The sequence below is a fragment of the Crocodylus porosus genome, unplaced genomic scaffold, assembly GCF_001723895.1.
Source record: "Crocodylus porosus isolate Cpor-Errol unplaced genomic scaffold, CroPor_comp1, whole genome shotgun sequence".
Taxonomy (NCBI): Eukaryota; Metazoa; Chordata; order Crocodylia; family Crocodylidae; genus Crocodylus; species Crocodylus porosus.
This window is the reverse complement of record NW_017728951.1, coordinates 42,209,206-42,221,004: the sequence shown is the minus strand read 5'-3', so window position 1 is coordinate 42,221,004 and position 11,799 is coordinate 42,209,206. Positions and strand designations below refer to the sequence as shown.

Here is an 11,799-nt window from a genome sequence, read left to right as displayed (position 1 = left end):
GGAGGCGCTACTTCACTGTCAGGGCAGCTAGGATCTGGAACCAACTTCCAAGAGAAGTGGTGCTGGCTTCTACCCTGGGGGTCTTTAAAACAAGGCTTGATGAACACCTTGCTGAGGTCATTTGACCCCAGTACTTCTTCCTGCTAAGGCAGGGGGTTGGATTTGATGATCTGCTCAGGTCCCTTCCGACCCTACAAACTATGAAACTATCAGGTGGCATATCCCATGGCTCATCATTCTTCTGAAAGCTGAATGATGCTCTGACCAATTCTTTTCCCAATGAATTGTTGGAGAATGTGCCTGTCCTCCTGGCACGTTGAGGGCCTTGTCGGAAGGCAATCTACGATTTTGAGCACTAAAATGATTTAGCTTGGGTTTTCACAGTAAAGTGGATAGATCATGTGCCCAAAGAGAAGTAAAACCTCAGCTCTAATCCATGTCTGGCAGGTGTTCCAGAGAGCCCAGGTTTAGGGTATGAATTAACTTTGAGGAGATGTTTTTAAGTACAGACAGTCAGGAGGCTGGGGGCAACGGCTTTAGTAGAAGCCTCAGCTAGCTCAGCAAGTACAACGCTCTAAAGTCCTTTCTCTAAAATCCAAGGAACTAGATTCACTGTAAGCTCTTTACAGAAGAATAAATGGGACACAAAAGCTGCTGCAGGGCTATTTCCAAGGCCTGAATAGTCCCACCAGATAATATGGCACATAGCAAAGTTATTGGGAGGAAATCCAGGAGGAGATTGAGATATCCGTGCACTGCATTCCTGAACATTCTGGACTTAATTAAACAATAAAACACAGTACATCTCAGAGAGCTAAGCACAGATGAAGCAAAGTCAACTCTCACTTAAGAGACTTTTAAGGGCCACCTAGGTTTTGAAATATTGTTGGCAGCTTGGTAGGTATCACTCCGCCTTCTGAGTCAGCTCAAAACCAAAACATTCCAACCTGGTTTTACATGGGCTTGAAGTTATTTTACTAAAGCCTCTTTCAGACAAGACAAAAACTGAAGGGTCTTGATCACTTGTGGCAGCTGAGGCCCCTGACAGATATTAAAACAACAGTGTGACTGGGATAAAAAAAACCCATATGGCCCATCCCAAACATCACACCTTCTACCTGCCAGATGTGCATGGCAGAAGACATGACAGGGCATGAAATTCCTCTGATCACAATCATGCCACTGAGTTGCTGTCCCAGTGGAGGGAGGGGGACACTGTAAACCACACCCAGGGCTGCCTTTAGCCCGTAGCAAGTATCAAACTCAGAGCCCAGCGCTGGATAGTCCCTGGACTGGTTTGAGACCTGGGGCTGTCCAGGGCAGGTGTGACAATCAGCTGACTGTCTGACCCAACCCTGTCTGGGACCAGGTCCAACAATCATCTGACTGTTCCTCCATCCCTGGGTTCACGTGCTCTCCTGCCATCCCAGGATCCACGTGTAGGTACCTACTGAAATTAGGGAGGCACACAGGCAATTTTGCAGTCCAAGATTGTGGTGCTTACTGCCTTTTTCATAGTTTTTCACAGCAAGGGCCCCCACCCCCATGCTGCTGACTGACTGACAGAGCTGCCCTTCAGGCGGTACCACCCCTCACCATTGACTGGCGGAAAAGGGTGGGACCACATGACAGCCAGCCCTCTCAGCCAATCAGCAATGGAGGGGAGAGAGGGCAGCCGCCATCTTGGCTCCCTTTCTGTGTTCCAGCAGCAGTGAGAACTGCTGGGTCCCACTGGAGAGCCAGCATTTTATTTTCAGGATTTTTTTTTCCAGCAATTCCACTGAAAATCATGGGGAAGGCCACTTTTCACAGAACTGCCTCAAACTACAGTTTCTGCAAGAAACACAAAATTGTGATTTGAGTAGATCTCTATCCATTTTCTCCAGGACATCTACAAATTGTGGTCATGCCAGGTCCCTACAACCTAGAACTTTAAAGCATCTTGCACTTCAGCCCATGTAGGCTTGCAGAGCAAAGTAAGAAAGGCTGCTGGGCCTGGCAGCTGCCAGGCCCCTGGCAAACAGAGAAACCCTTGACTCTCCACACTGGAGAACCTCACAACCACCAGCCCATTTTTTATATCAACACGGAGGCTTTCCTGGCCCTGATGTTAACTCCTTTCCCCAAGCTGATGCCAACAATCAGCCAATTCTCAGCACTGATATGAGGGTGCTACACATTCAATTTACGTTACCATACAAACAAGCCACAAACATGGTTTACATATTTTGTGGAATACCTTTGTGATTTGTTTACCATTTTATGGCACCATAAATCAGCTGAATGTGTAGCACTGTTATTATTTATGGTGAAATTAACATGTTAATCACCCCATAATTCTAAAGTATGCCATGGGTTTGAGGTTCACAAACTCTTTTTAAGAGCAAGTGTTGATCTGATGCCCAAGGGAAATTTCTACTTAGCAGTTACTTTCCTAAACTCCTCCAGTTTTAAAAGTATATTGTATTCTCTACTTTCTGCTCTGTGAAATGTTAGTATACACAGTAAGACAGCTGTTGCGTTCCACTCCAGTGGTGGATGAATTTCAGTGGCGGATGAAGTGATCCAGTTCTATCTATACCTATCTCACAGGGGTGTTGTGAAGCTTGTTTGCAAACCTATTGGCTGAAAAGCACTATAGAAGTATTTTTATTAATCTGAATGTAGTCATGCTCAGTAGAACACTGCAAGACAGAGAACCTCAAAATTCTATAGTCACAAGCTATTGTCTTAGCCCTGCTGTTATACTGTAATGTACTCTATTTACACTTAAATGCTCCTGCATGCTCCTTGAGGACAGGAATCTGATTATCTTAACTGTTCGTAATACTTTAACAACTAAAAAATCAAAGTGAAAACTCAATTCCCCATCTCACTAGTCATATGCAACATATGCCAATCCTGATTCTAAAACTTCTCTCTAACTTAGCAACACTGAAGGCATTTATTTGAAACACTTATCCATAGAATTTTGTTTTTAACTTTTAACTGAGGAAATTAGGGTGACACATGTACAAATGTTGCCTAGGCTTTTCAAGTAGGTTAGATGTACAACTCTGCATAATAACACAGCAAGCAAGGATATAACCATGAATACCAATTTATAAATTTGCAACAAAGCAGGATTTTCACTACAAAAGGTAGGTAATGAGATTCCTTTTTTGGAAGAAAAATTGAAATATTATGTTCCCTCTTTATAACAATTGTTCAGCTAAAATATATTACAAGTTTAAAAAAAATCAGAATGTGGAGAATGCCTTGGACTAACACCTTCTTTAGCTTTAATCACAAATAATTGCCTCTTCTTGTACTAATGAGCAGTGCAAAATGGAATGTAATTTAGACAATTCATTCAGGGTAATAGCTTTGTGAGCTAATATTACTGCAGAGAGATCTATTCTCAATTTCCTGGAGTACAATAACAGAGCAGCAGTAAGTTCTTCACTTCAGGGAGCTTTTCTAGCCTATGTAAATATAAATAGAAATCCCATTATCTATTGATAAAAATAACAAAGCAGGTTAAATAAAGTTTTATATGTTACTGTTTCCCATAACAACCATCAGCTCCCTGGATCATGAATGTAAATAAAGCACTTCACTTACTGAAATCAATGAGAAACCTTCCAAATCCTTGCCTTTGGTATTGGGGCATGATCATTATGCAGGAGACATTGTACTTCTGCTGGCAAAGCTTCTCCTGAGGGAAGGAGAAACAGATCAAGTATGTCAAAGCACTGCTGAAGTGGGCAATTCCCTGCACCTGCCACTGTCCTTGCAAAATACTCCAGTAAGGTGAACAGATATATCTGGTCAATACCAAAACAGAATAATTCTATGGTATTAATTAATTATAAGAGAGAAGCATCAGTCAAATGCACCCTCTAATTTTTTTTTTTATTAACTGACTAGTCAGCACCTTAAAAAGTAAACAAAAATACCTAAGGAATTGCATAAACAGCATAATGAAGGTTAAGTGCAGCATGGGGGAAAAATTCTTTTCATGCTTCACTGACTTTTCTGTCAGGGATATAAAAAGGGGAAAATAATATCCACATACTCACTGAAGACAGCAAGTTGGGCTTGCAGCAATTGTTAGATAACTTACTGCTGCCTCTCACCTGAGCAAATATATCTAACACTAGTGCAATTGTTTAACTAAAGTGATATTTGAAGCATGTGCAGCTTTTTTCACAGCCAAATGCATTCTCCCCTGAATACAAAGTGAAGGCAAAATAGTTGGGCCATCGGAACCCTGCAACTCTGACAAAAAAAAAATCATATAACCACAAACGCAATAAAAGCAAAGATTACACTGACTGCATAAGACAAAGGAAAAAGAGGGGACAAACTAAACTAGGAAGCGGTTCTTGTAATGTAGGCCAAAGGATTTTTGGCTTTCTTGGTTTAACAACTGGATGCAATAATGAGGCAGTAACATTCTAAAAGAAACTGTCCAAATTTGACACACCCATAGTTCTAAAGCAGGCCTTGTGCTGTATTTAACAATACTACAGTTAACTTTAATTGACCAATTGAATGAAGCTAACTTCATGAAAGACAAGTCAAACTAGTGAAATCCACGTTGGCAGATTCTACAAAAAGCTGCAGGAACAACAGAATTAGTAGGAAGCTACTTAAGGTAGCCACACCTAAGGAGATACCAAATAGCACATCCCAGCAGGCCCACTTCAAACCAGTCTCCTGTGGTTCTGAAATCTGACTACCCCTTTGCTATATTTCACAAAAAACATTTGCCAGCTCCTGCAATAATTTATAGAGATAGTGCGGTTTATGACCCCAACTTCTTAAGCTGACAGTCCTGGAATATACTTCTGAGGATTTTTTTTTGTACCCACCACAAAAGATTCAGGGATACTTTACCAATAAAAAACGGCATTTGCTACTTTAGACAAGACCCCTTTCATGCAAGCATTCAATGCATGTTTGACTTTGATGCTCAAGCGCTTTCCTGAATCAGTGCCAGGGACAACATTTGGGATGATAAACATAACAGTGGACAGAGACTAAGTGAGCTGCTGTTGAGAGTAATGGGCCAAAATATAGGTAGGTGGGAAACAGAACAACAAATTCCAGTCTTCATCTGGAATGCTAACATTTCTTGCCTACTAAAGTTGTACCATATTCATTTACATACCACACATACTCTTTCCCCAAAAATCAGCCCTCCGAAATTGGAGTGCACATCTTAAACAGGGAAGCTGATTTTTTTTGCTGGAACAGAAGCAGGGAGGAATAGAAGCATGCATATACGGTGCTCAAACAGATACCAAAATGGCTCAAGCTTCTCTCAGGCCCAGCAAGCAGAAGGGGAAGAGTCCAGTGTTAAGTCTTTCACAGCTGCTAAGGAATTTGCCATAACTACTGATTGAGCACATCAGCTTGTACCTGAAGCAGCAAGTAACCTGCCCTACATTGTCTTAGCTAGTCTTTGATGAGGCTTGTGGTGTGGAAATAACAGTATTTTTTACAGGAACTTTCATAAAGGACTGTTTACAATGAAGTAGTTAACAGTCTTGCTATGGCCCTTGCAATGGCTAGGAGTCAGCTTTGTTGAGGATCTAAAATACAGGAACCTCTTCCTGATTCACACAGTCTGTCTCCTAGGATGCCATGCTTCCTGGAAACTATGTTTCCAGAAGGACTTACTCTGTCACAGTCGCCTATGACAAACCATTTTTTTTGACATTCCGCTTTCCAAAGATAGGGTGCATATCTTTTGGGATGCAAGGGCATGTGGTACGCAAGAAAATATGGTAAACATCTTTTTAAGAACCATATCTGGAGAGAACTGAATCAATCCAAAAGCACCTCAGTACAGGTGCTACTTTAATTATTCAGATGATTTCTTTAAAAATAATTCTATTCAGTTGGATCACATCTGGCTGAGAAAAATTTTCAGGGGGAATAAAAAAAAATATCACCTGATTTTCAAAGTTTTGATGATATTAAATATTACATAGAAGCCATGTGTGTGCCAAGACACAAACTTCTTATTTAAAAGTTGACAGAAACAAACTTAAGCCTCTTCTTATTCCAAACAACTCAACTTGTACCTTACAAATAATTTTAAAATAGCCCTTATCAAGGAAATACAGTGAATATCACTTTCTCTATAAGAGGGTTTGTTTTAGAAATCAAAGCAATGCTATGAATTGTTAAAATATATACTATAAAATTTAGTAATTTTGGACTAGGTTGTCAAAACTTTGATGTGTAAAAAAATGCATTAAAATCAAGAGCGTGTCTGTGTGTGTGTAAGAATGCACTGAGCCAGTTATCAGCTATAAACCTATTGACAACTGCATACATTCCGCATCCCTCGAACTACTGGAATTCAGATCTGGCATATTTAACCAGAAACAGCCAAGGAAAAAAATAAGTGGGGGGGGGAGGTTGCCTGGAGGGAACTGTGTCACACCATCTAATTATAATCACCAGAAGACCTGTAAAACAGATTTAACTGAATATATGCATAATTTCTCAGTTTATATCAATTTTTGGTGTAAAAAGATATTTTTAGTGGTCATTAGTGGAATAGATGTTTGTTTGAGGCTTGCTAAAAAATTCTGAAAATGTGAAATTCTAAGCAATTTGAAAAGCCAATGAAAAAACACAAGTACTTTATGCAATTAGCTTTATAGTAGTTAAACCATTTACATGTAACTTAACATGAGTAAAGGAGATACTGTTTTACCTTAGAGAAATATCCAACTAAGTGGCAGCCTTTTTCATCGTTTTTTGTGAGAACATAGAAGAGGAATGGCTCAACATCATAATACAAGGTTTTGTGGTCCAGAAAGAGCTTGGCTAGCAAGCAAAGATTTTGGCAATAAATTTTGCTCACATTTCCATCAACCTAAAAAGGATAAATAATGTTACATATCTAACACATCACAACCTTTTTTAGCATAACATTGTGTGTTATACCTACTAGAATACTTATTAAACCAAAATACAACCCCTCTTGACATTAAAGAAAAAAGTAGTTTAACTTTGGAATAGAAATCCCTTGACTTCCAAGATGGAATATTCTGCTATTAGAGCTAATTGTTTTGAACTAGTAAAGATCTTCAAAAGATCTGGATGTGTCAAACAAGCAAGATAATTTTACCTGGTAATTGTTCCAGTTAGACATTGTTACATCTTTCATTTATTCTCCTTTAATCAAACAGATGAACAGCAGACATTGAAAATATTCCATTACAATAACTAGCTTAAGTTCTGGATCACTGCAGAAAGGGTTGCCAGCAACATTAGTACAGAATTTGTGGAATTATTCAGAATCCCTGAAGTGTGTGGCTAACAAATGGGTTGCCACTTTATAGGTTATAAGTAGCTACTAGCAAATTGCCCATCAAGAATGACGGCAGGGACAGGGGTATGGAGGGGAGAGGGGCAAGGTCAGTGCTGTGCTGCCACCACCCCACAATACTGCTGCCTCCAAGGAGCAGGGCTGGGGGGGAGGAGGTAGGAGGAGGCCAGTGCTCTGCCCCCTGTCATGGCGGCACTCCATCATAGCCATCCCACCACCCCATGTGCCACTACCACCTCCAAGGAGCACAGCTGAGGGGGAGGGGAGGGAAGGGGGGTGAGGCCAGCAGTGCTGGCATTGTTCCCCCACTCCATCCCCACTGTCATGGTGACACTCCATCCCCACTGTCATTCTCCCTCCCTGGCCACCCCTTCCACTCTGTCCCCTCCATCATTCTTGATGGGCAATTTGCCCTGCACACAGCACTGGCTGAAGCCTCGCTCTGCTGGGACCCCCGACCCCAAAAAGTGTTACAGACAGACAGATGGACTAAGTCCTTTATATATAGATAATAAGAGAAGGTAAAAATTCTGTGCTAGGGTAAGAGTGCTTCTGGGTGAGAAAAAAATATTTTTATGCTAAGCACCATAATTAACCTATGTCTGCTGTGAGTATGTGAGTTCTGATTTTTATGGCTGCAGCTAGGCCAAGCACAAATATCTATTTTTTAAGCCACAAACAGTTACTCCTTGAAACAGGAGGCGGCCAAAAGACAGCTTTCCAACACAGTTTTACAAACTGCTGACCTAGGAGTCCATGGCACAATACCAAAAGAAACTAAATAAACCCTTAAAAGACACTACTTCTGGAAGCACAAGAGAGGATAAATCCTTCCATCTTCCTAGGAGTCCTGGCCAGGCAACTTTTACTTATTACCCAAGATCCACAAACCTGGTAATCCAGGATATCACACTGACTCTAATGGATGAAGTTGCTGGCTACATTGACCCAATCCTATTCCCATATGCCACAGGAGCTGCCAGTTATTTGAAAGATACCACAGATTTCCCAAAGAAACTAACTTCCAGCTACTACCATATTAGCTACCACGGATGTCACATCTCTGTACACCAACATCTCCAATGACAACAAATTATAAGCCATAAAGAATATTATCCCCGACAAGGACACTGCTTCTTTTACCACTGCATTCTCCTGTTTTCTCTTCACACCTCCGTTCAGATTCAAGGACTCCCTATACCTACAAATGAACATCACTGTCTATACACATGTATGCCCCCACCTCCCCAGTGCAATATGTTGATATATTTACAACAGACACTGAATTTTGCTTTGTCCACCCACAGCTGTCCTCTGATTGTTTGGTATACCTAAAGTACACTGACAACATCTTCATTATATGGACATATGGAAAGGAATCTCTAGAAAAAATCCACCAGGACTTTAACAAATTTCACCCCTCCACCAGACTGACTCCGGAATATTCTGGAAGTTTACAACAGCTATATCACCACCACACTGTAATCAAAAAACAACTAACCACCATAGCTATAGCAGGTTAACTACTTTGTTTTTCTCTCTCCTGCCCACCCTAACCCACCCAGCACCTCCCCTTCATTCTTATTCCCCCTGCCCTATCCTTTGTGTTCTAATCACTGCTTTCCATTTAGAAACTCTGCTTCTGCAGTCCCTTCAGAGCATCTGATGAAGTAAGTTGCTGCTTATAAAAACTTACACCTCTCTGATTTCGTTAAGGTGTGACTTAGTATAAAGTGCACATCTACCCTTTCTTCTGCCTGACTTAAGACTAACATGGTTAACTATTTCTCTTTGTTCAAGGAAAGAGCAGTCAATGCAAGCAGGAGCCATTTCCCTATATTCTTCTTAAAGATAAATTCTTACTTGCAACTAGAATTCTTTGCTGATGGGAATATTTGTCTTTTATTTACACAGCAAGCATGGCTGTGAACAGAACTAGGAAACAATCTATTCTAATCCACTTCCAAGGACAACTCCTGGTAGGGTTTGGGCAAACCCCCGCTTTACCTGTTTTTAAACATACCATTTTTGCTAACTCACTGGGGCACAGGATTGACTTTGGCTAGGACAGACATTCAAAAAGCCTGAGCCTGAATTGATTCACTCTTTGCTAGTCTAAGTTGCGCAGCTTGAACTGATTAAGAACTGGACAGACACTCTCTGTTAAATCAGGAAATGCAGCTACATATCTGCAGTGGCACAAGACAGAAGCTTGGGGGCACTAGAGCATGCCTGGCAGCCACTGGCAAAGGGGAGGGAAGAGAGACACCCTCCAGGGCTCTCACCCCTGCCTGCTGGAGTGGAGAGAGCGTGGCCAGGCACCAGCCAGGGCTAGCACAATACATGGGATGCCAGCCACCAGCTTGGGTAGGGTGGGGGGCAGCTGCTGCCAGACTCAGGAGTGGGGATGGGGAAAAAGTCCTTTCTCTGAAGCAAGCATGTATTGGACACAACAATTTGCAAAGCATACAATAGGGAACTACCAAAAATCTATGCCTAAGCTAAGATACAGTCCAGTAAAACACAGCATATGCAACTTAGTCTAACTTAAAATGTAAACCAGGAAGTCAAGAATTAGTTTTACTAATCCTGATGACAGAGTGTCCCCTTACAGCCAGACTTTCAGAAAGGCTTTGTTTAGGTATTCCCACCTCACATTGTGTTTTATAATGTAAATGTAGCTCTCTGCATTCTTTGGTGATACTGTCTGCAACTTCCCTTAACTACATCTCCAGCATGTGTAATGATCATCAGGTCTTTGCCAACACTTCCCAATTCTCAGTCTGGTCCTGCAGGTCTTAGCTCTGGGCTCAAAGGTGCATCCCTGCCTGGCTGCAGGCAAGCCACAGAGACTGCAGCCAACCTCCAGGGGTTTTGGGGGGAGAAGAAACAAAGGAAGAAATTAACTCGGTCCCTGTCTGGCTGCAGGCAAGCTGTGGATGTGTGGCTGGTGCTGGCAAACCTCAGCTGCAGTCCCCAAGGTTTGCCAGTGGAGGGGGTAGGGAAGGGAATAGAAGGAGGAATTTGCCTCAGGAGCCATGGCAGGCCTGCATCTGGCCACACCCTGCCCCTGTTCTGGCAAGAGAGCAGAGTGGGTGGGATAGCCCAGCTCACTGGAGCAGAGCTCCATCCAGCCCAGAGAGCATGCTGGGAGAGTCTAATTTAACTTAAACCAGCAAGGGGTTTGGAGCAGACATTGTATAAACTGGTTTGAGCCAAATCAATTAAGTCTGATACTGCATTCAACCAGGTTTATCTCAAACTGATTCAGTCATTTTCAAACTGATTTATGTGCACTGAACGTCTGTTCTGTTACAGGTTTAAACCAGTTTCTGATCACTTAAACCAGTTTGTGTGCAATGTCTCTCCCTAGCCTTTGGATGGATGAACTTGGACATAAAAAACGCTACTTAAGGGTTAAGAAGTACGACTACAAACATTAGAACAAATCATGTCACATACAGCACTTGAGAACTTAATCAACTATTTAAACATTCTTGCAATTGCTTCTTTTGTACAAACCTGGAGATGTTGTTCTTTTTATCTATATGCAAGTAAATGATAACATCAGCCAGTCCTAATACTGTGCTGTTTTAATGGGCAGCTTCCAGACAATAAAAGAAAATTATGGCACAGGTACTTTATTCAACTGTTCAGAAGCAAAAAGGGACTACATCTCGGTTGGAGGCACCCACCAATAGTTTCCTGACTATTAAAGCAGTGGCTCTTAGCCTTTTTAAACTCGAGGCACCCCTCAAGAAACATGAGGCATCCTTTCTAAAATGGCAATTCTCTGTTTTCACTTGTTTTCTGACTACAGATGTGTAATACAATGTTTCTACTGTTGCAAAAAACTCAGATGGACCACAGCAGGGCAGAACTGTTTTGACACTTCTCGATTCCTCTTTGAAATCTCTGGGTTTATCTTGTGAATCGTGATTGTACATCTAACAGCGCTAACATTTCATGGCACCACTGCAAGAACCAAGAAAGGATCTCAAGGCAACGCAAGGTGCTGTGGCATTCTGATTGAGAACCACTGTATTAAGAATTATGACATCAAACTCATTTTAGATCTATCGGGGTTCTGCAATGGAAGGAGGGCCCCTAAACACAACATGCTCTTGGTGCATCTTCTGTTTGTTGGAGAAACAGGAGTAAAGCAGTCCATTCCTTTCACTGTCCTGCCAAAAAAGAATGAATGGGTGGAGTCTGTAGGAATCCTACCACCTCATCATTAGGCACCCACAGTTGTCTAAATTAGAACTAATGGCCCTAGCCAACACTCCAACCAAAGTGGGGAGAATTATTCTTCAGGCATCTCAGTAACTCCATTCCAAGTCCCACTTAAATGCAATGGTAAAAAAAAAAAAATCTAAGAGTCCAGATTTTCCTTCCTATACATTTTCCCTTCCAGGGCTCTTTTACAAATTGCCCTAAAAAAGACTGCTATAAAGAACATAAAG

The 11,799-nt window shown here is 41.6% G+C and overlaps 1 protein-coding gene across 4 annotated transcripts in view; it reads right to left on the bottom strand.

The window, feature by feature from the left end:
• KAT6B (lysine acetyltransferase 6B) overlaps positions 1 to 11,799 on the bottom strand; it is a 216,345-nt gene that overhangs the window by 48,878 nt on the left and 155,668 nt on the right. For all 4 annotated transcript variants that reach the window (XM_019555897.1, XM_019555898.1, XM_019555899.1 and 1 more), the window contains exons 12-13: positions 6,716 to 6,877; positions 3,604 to 3,697 (exon numbers count right to left, since the gene is read on the bottom strand). In XM_019555897.1, the coding sequence (XP_019411442.1) occupies positions 3,604 to 3,697; positions 6,716 to 6,877 (256 nt within the window). The remainder of the gene's footprint in view (positions 1 to 3,603; positions 3,698 to 6,715; positions 6,878 to 11,799) is intronic.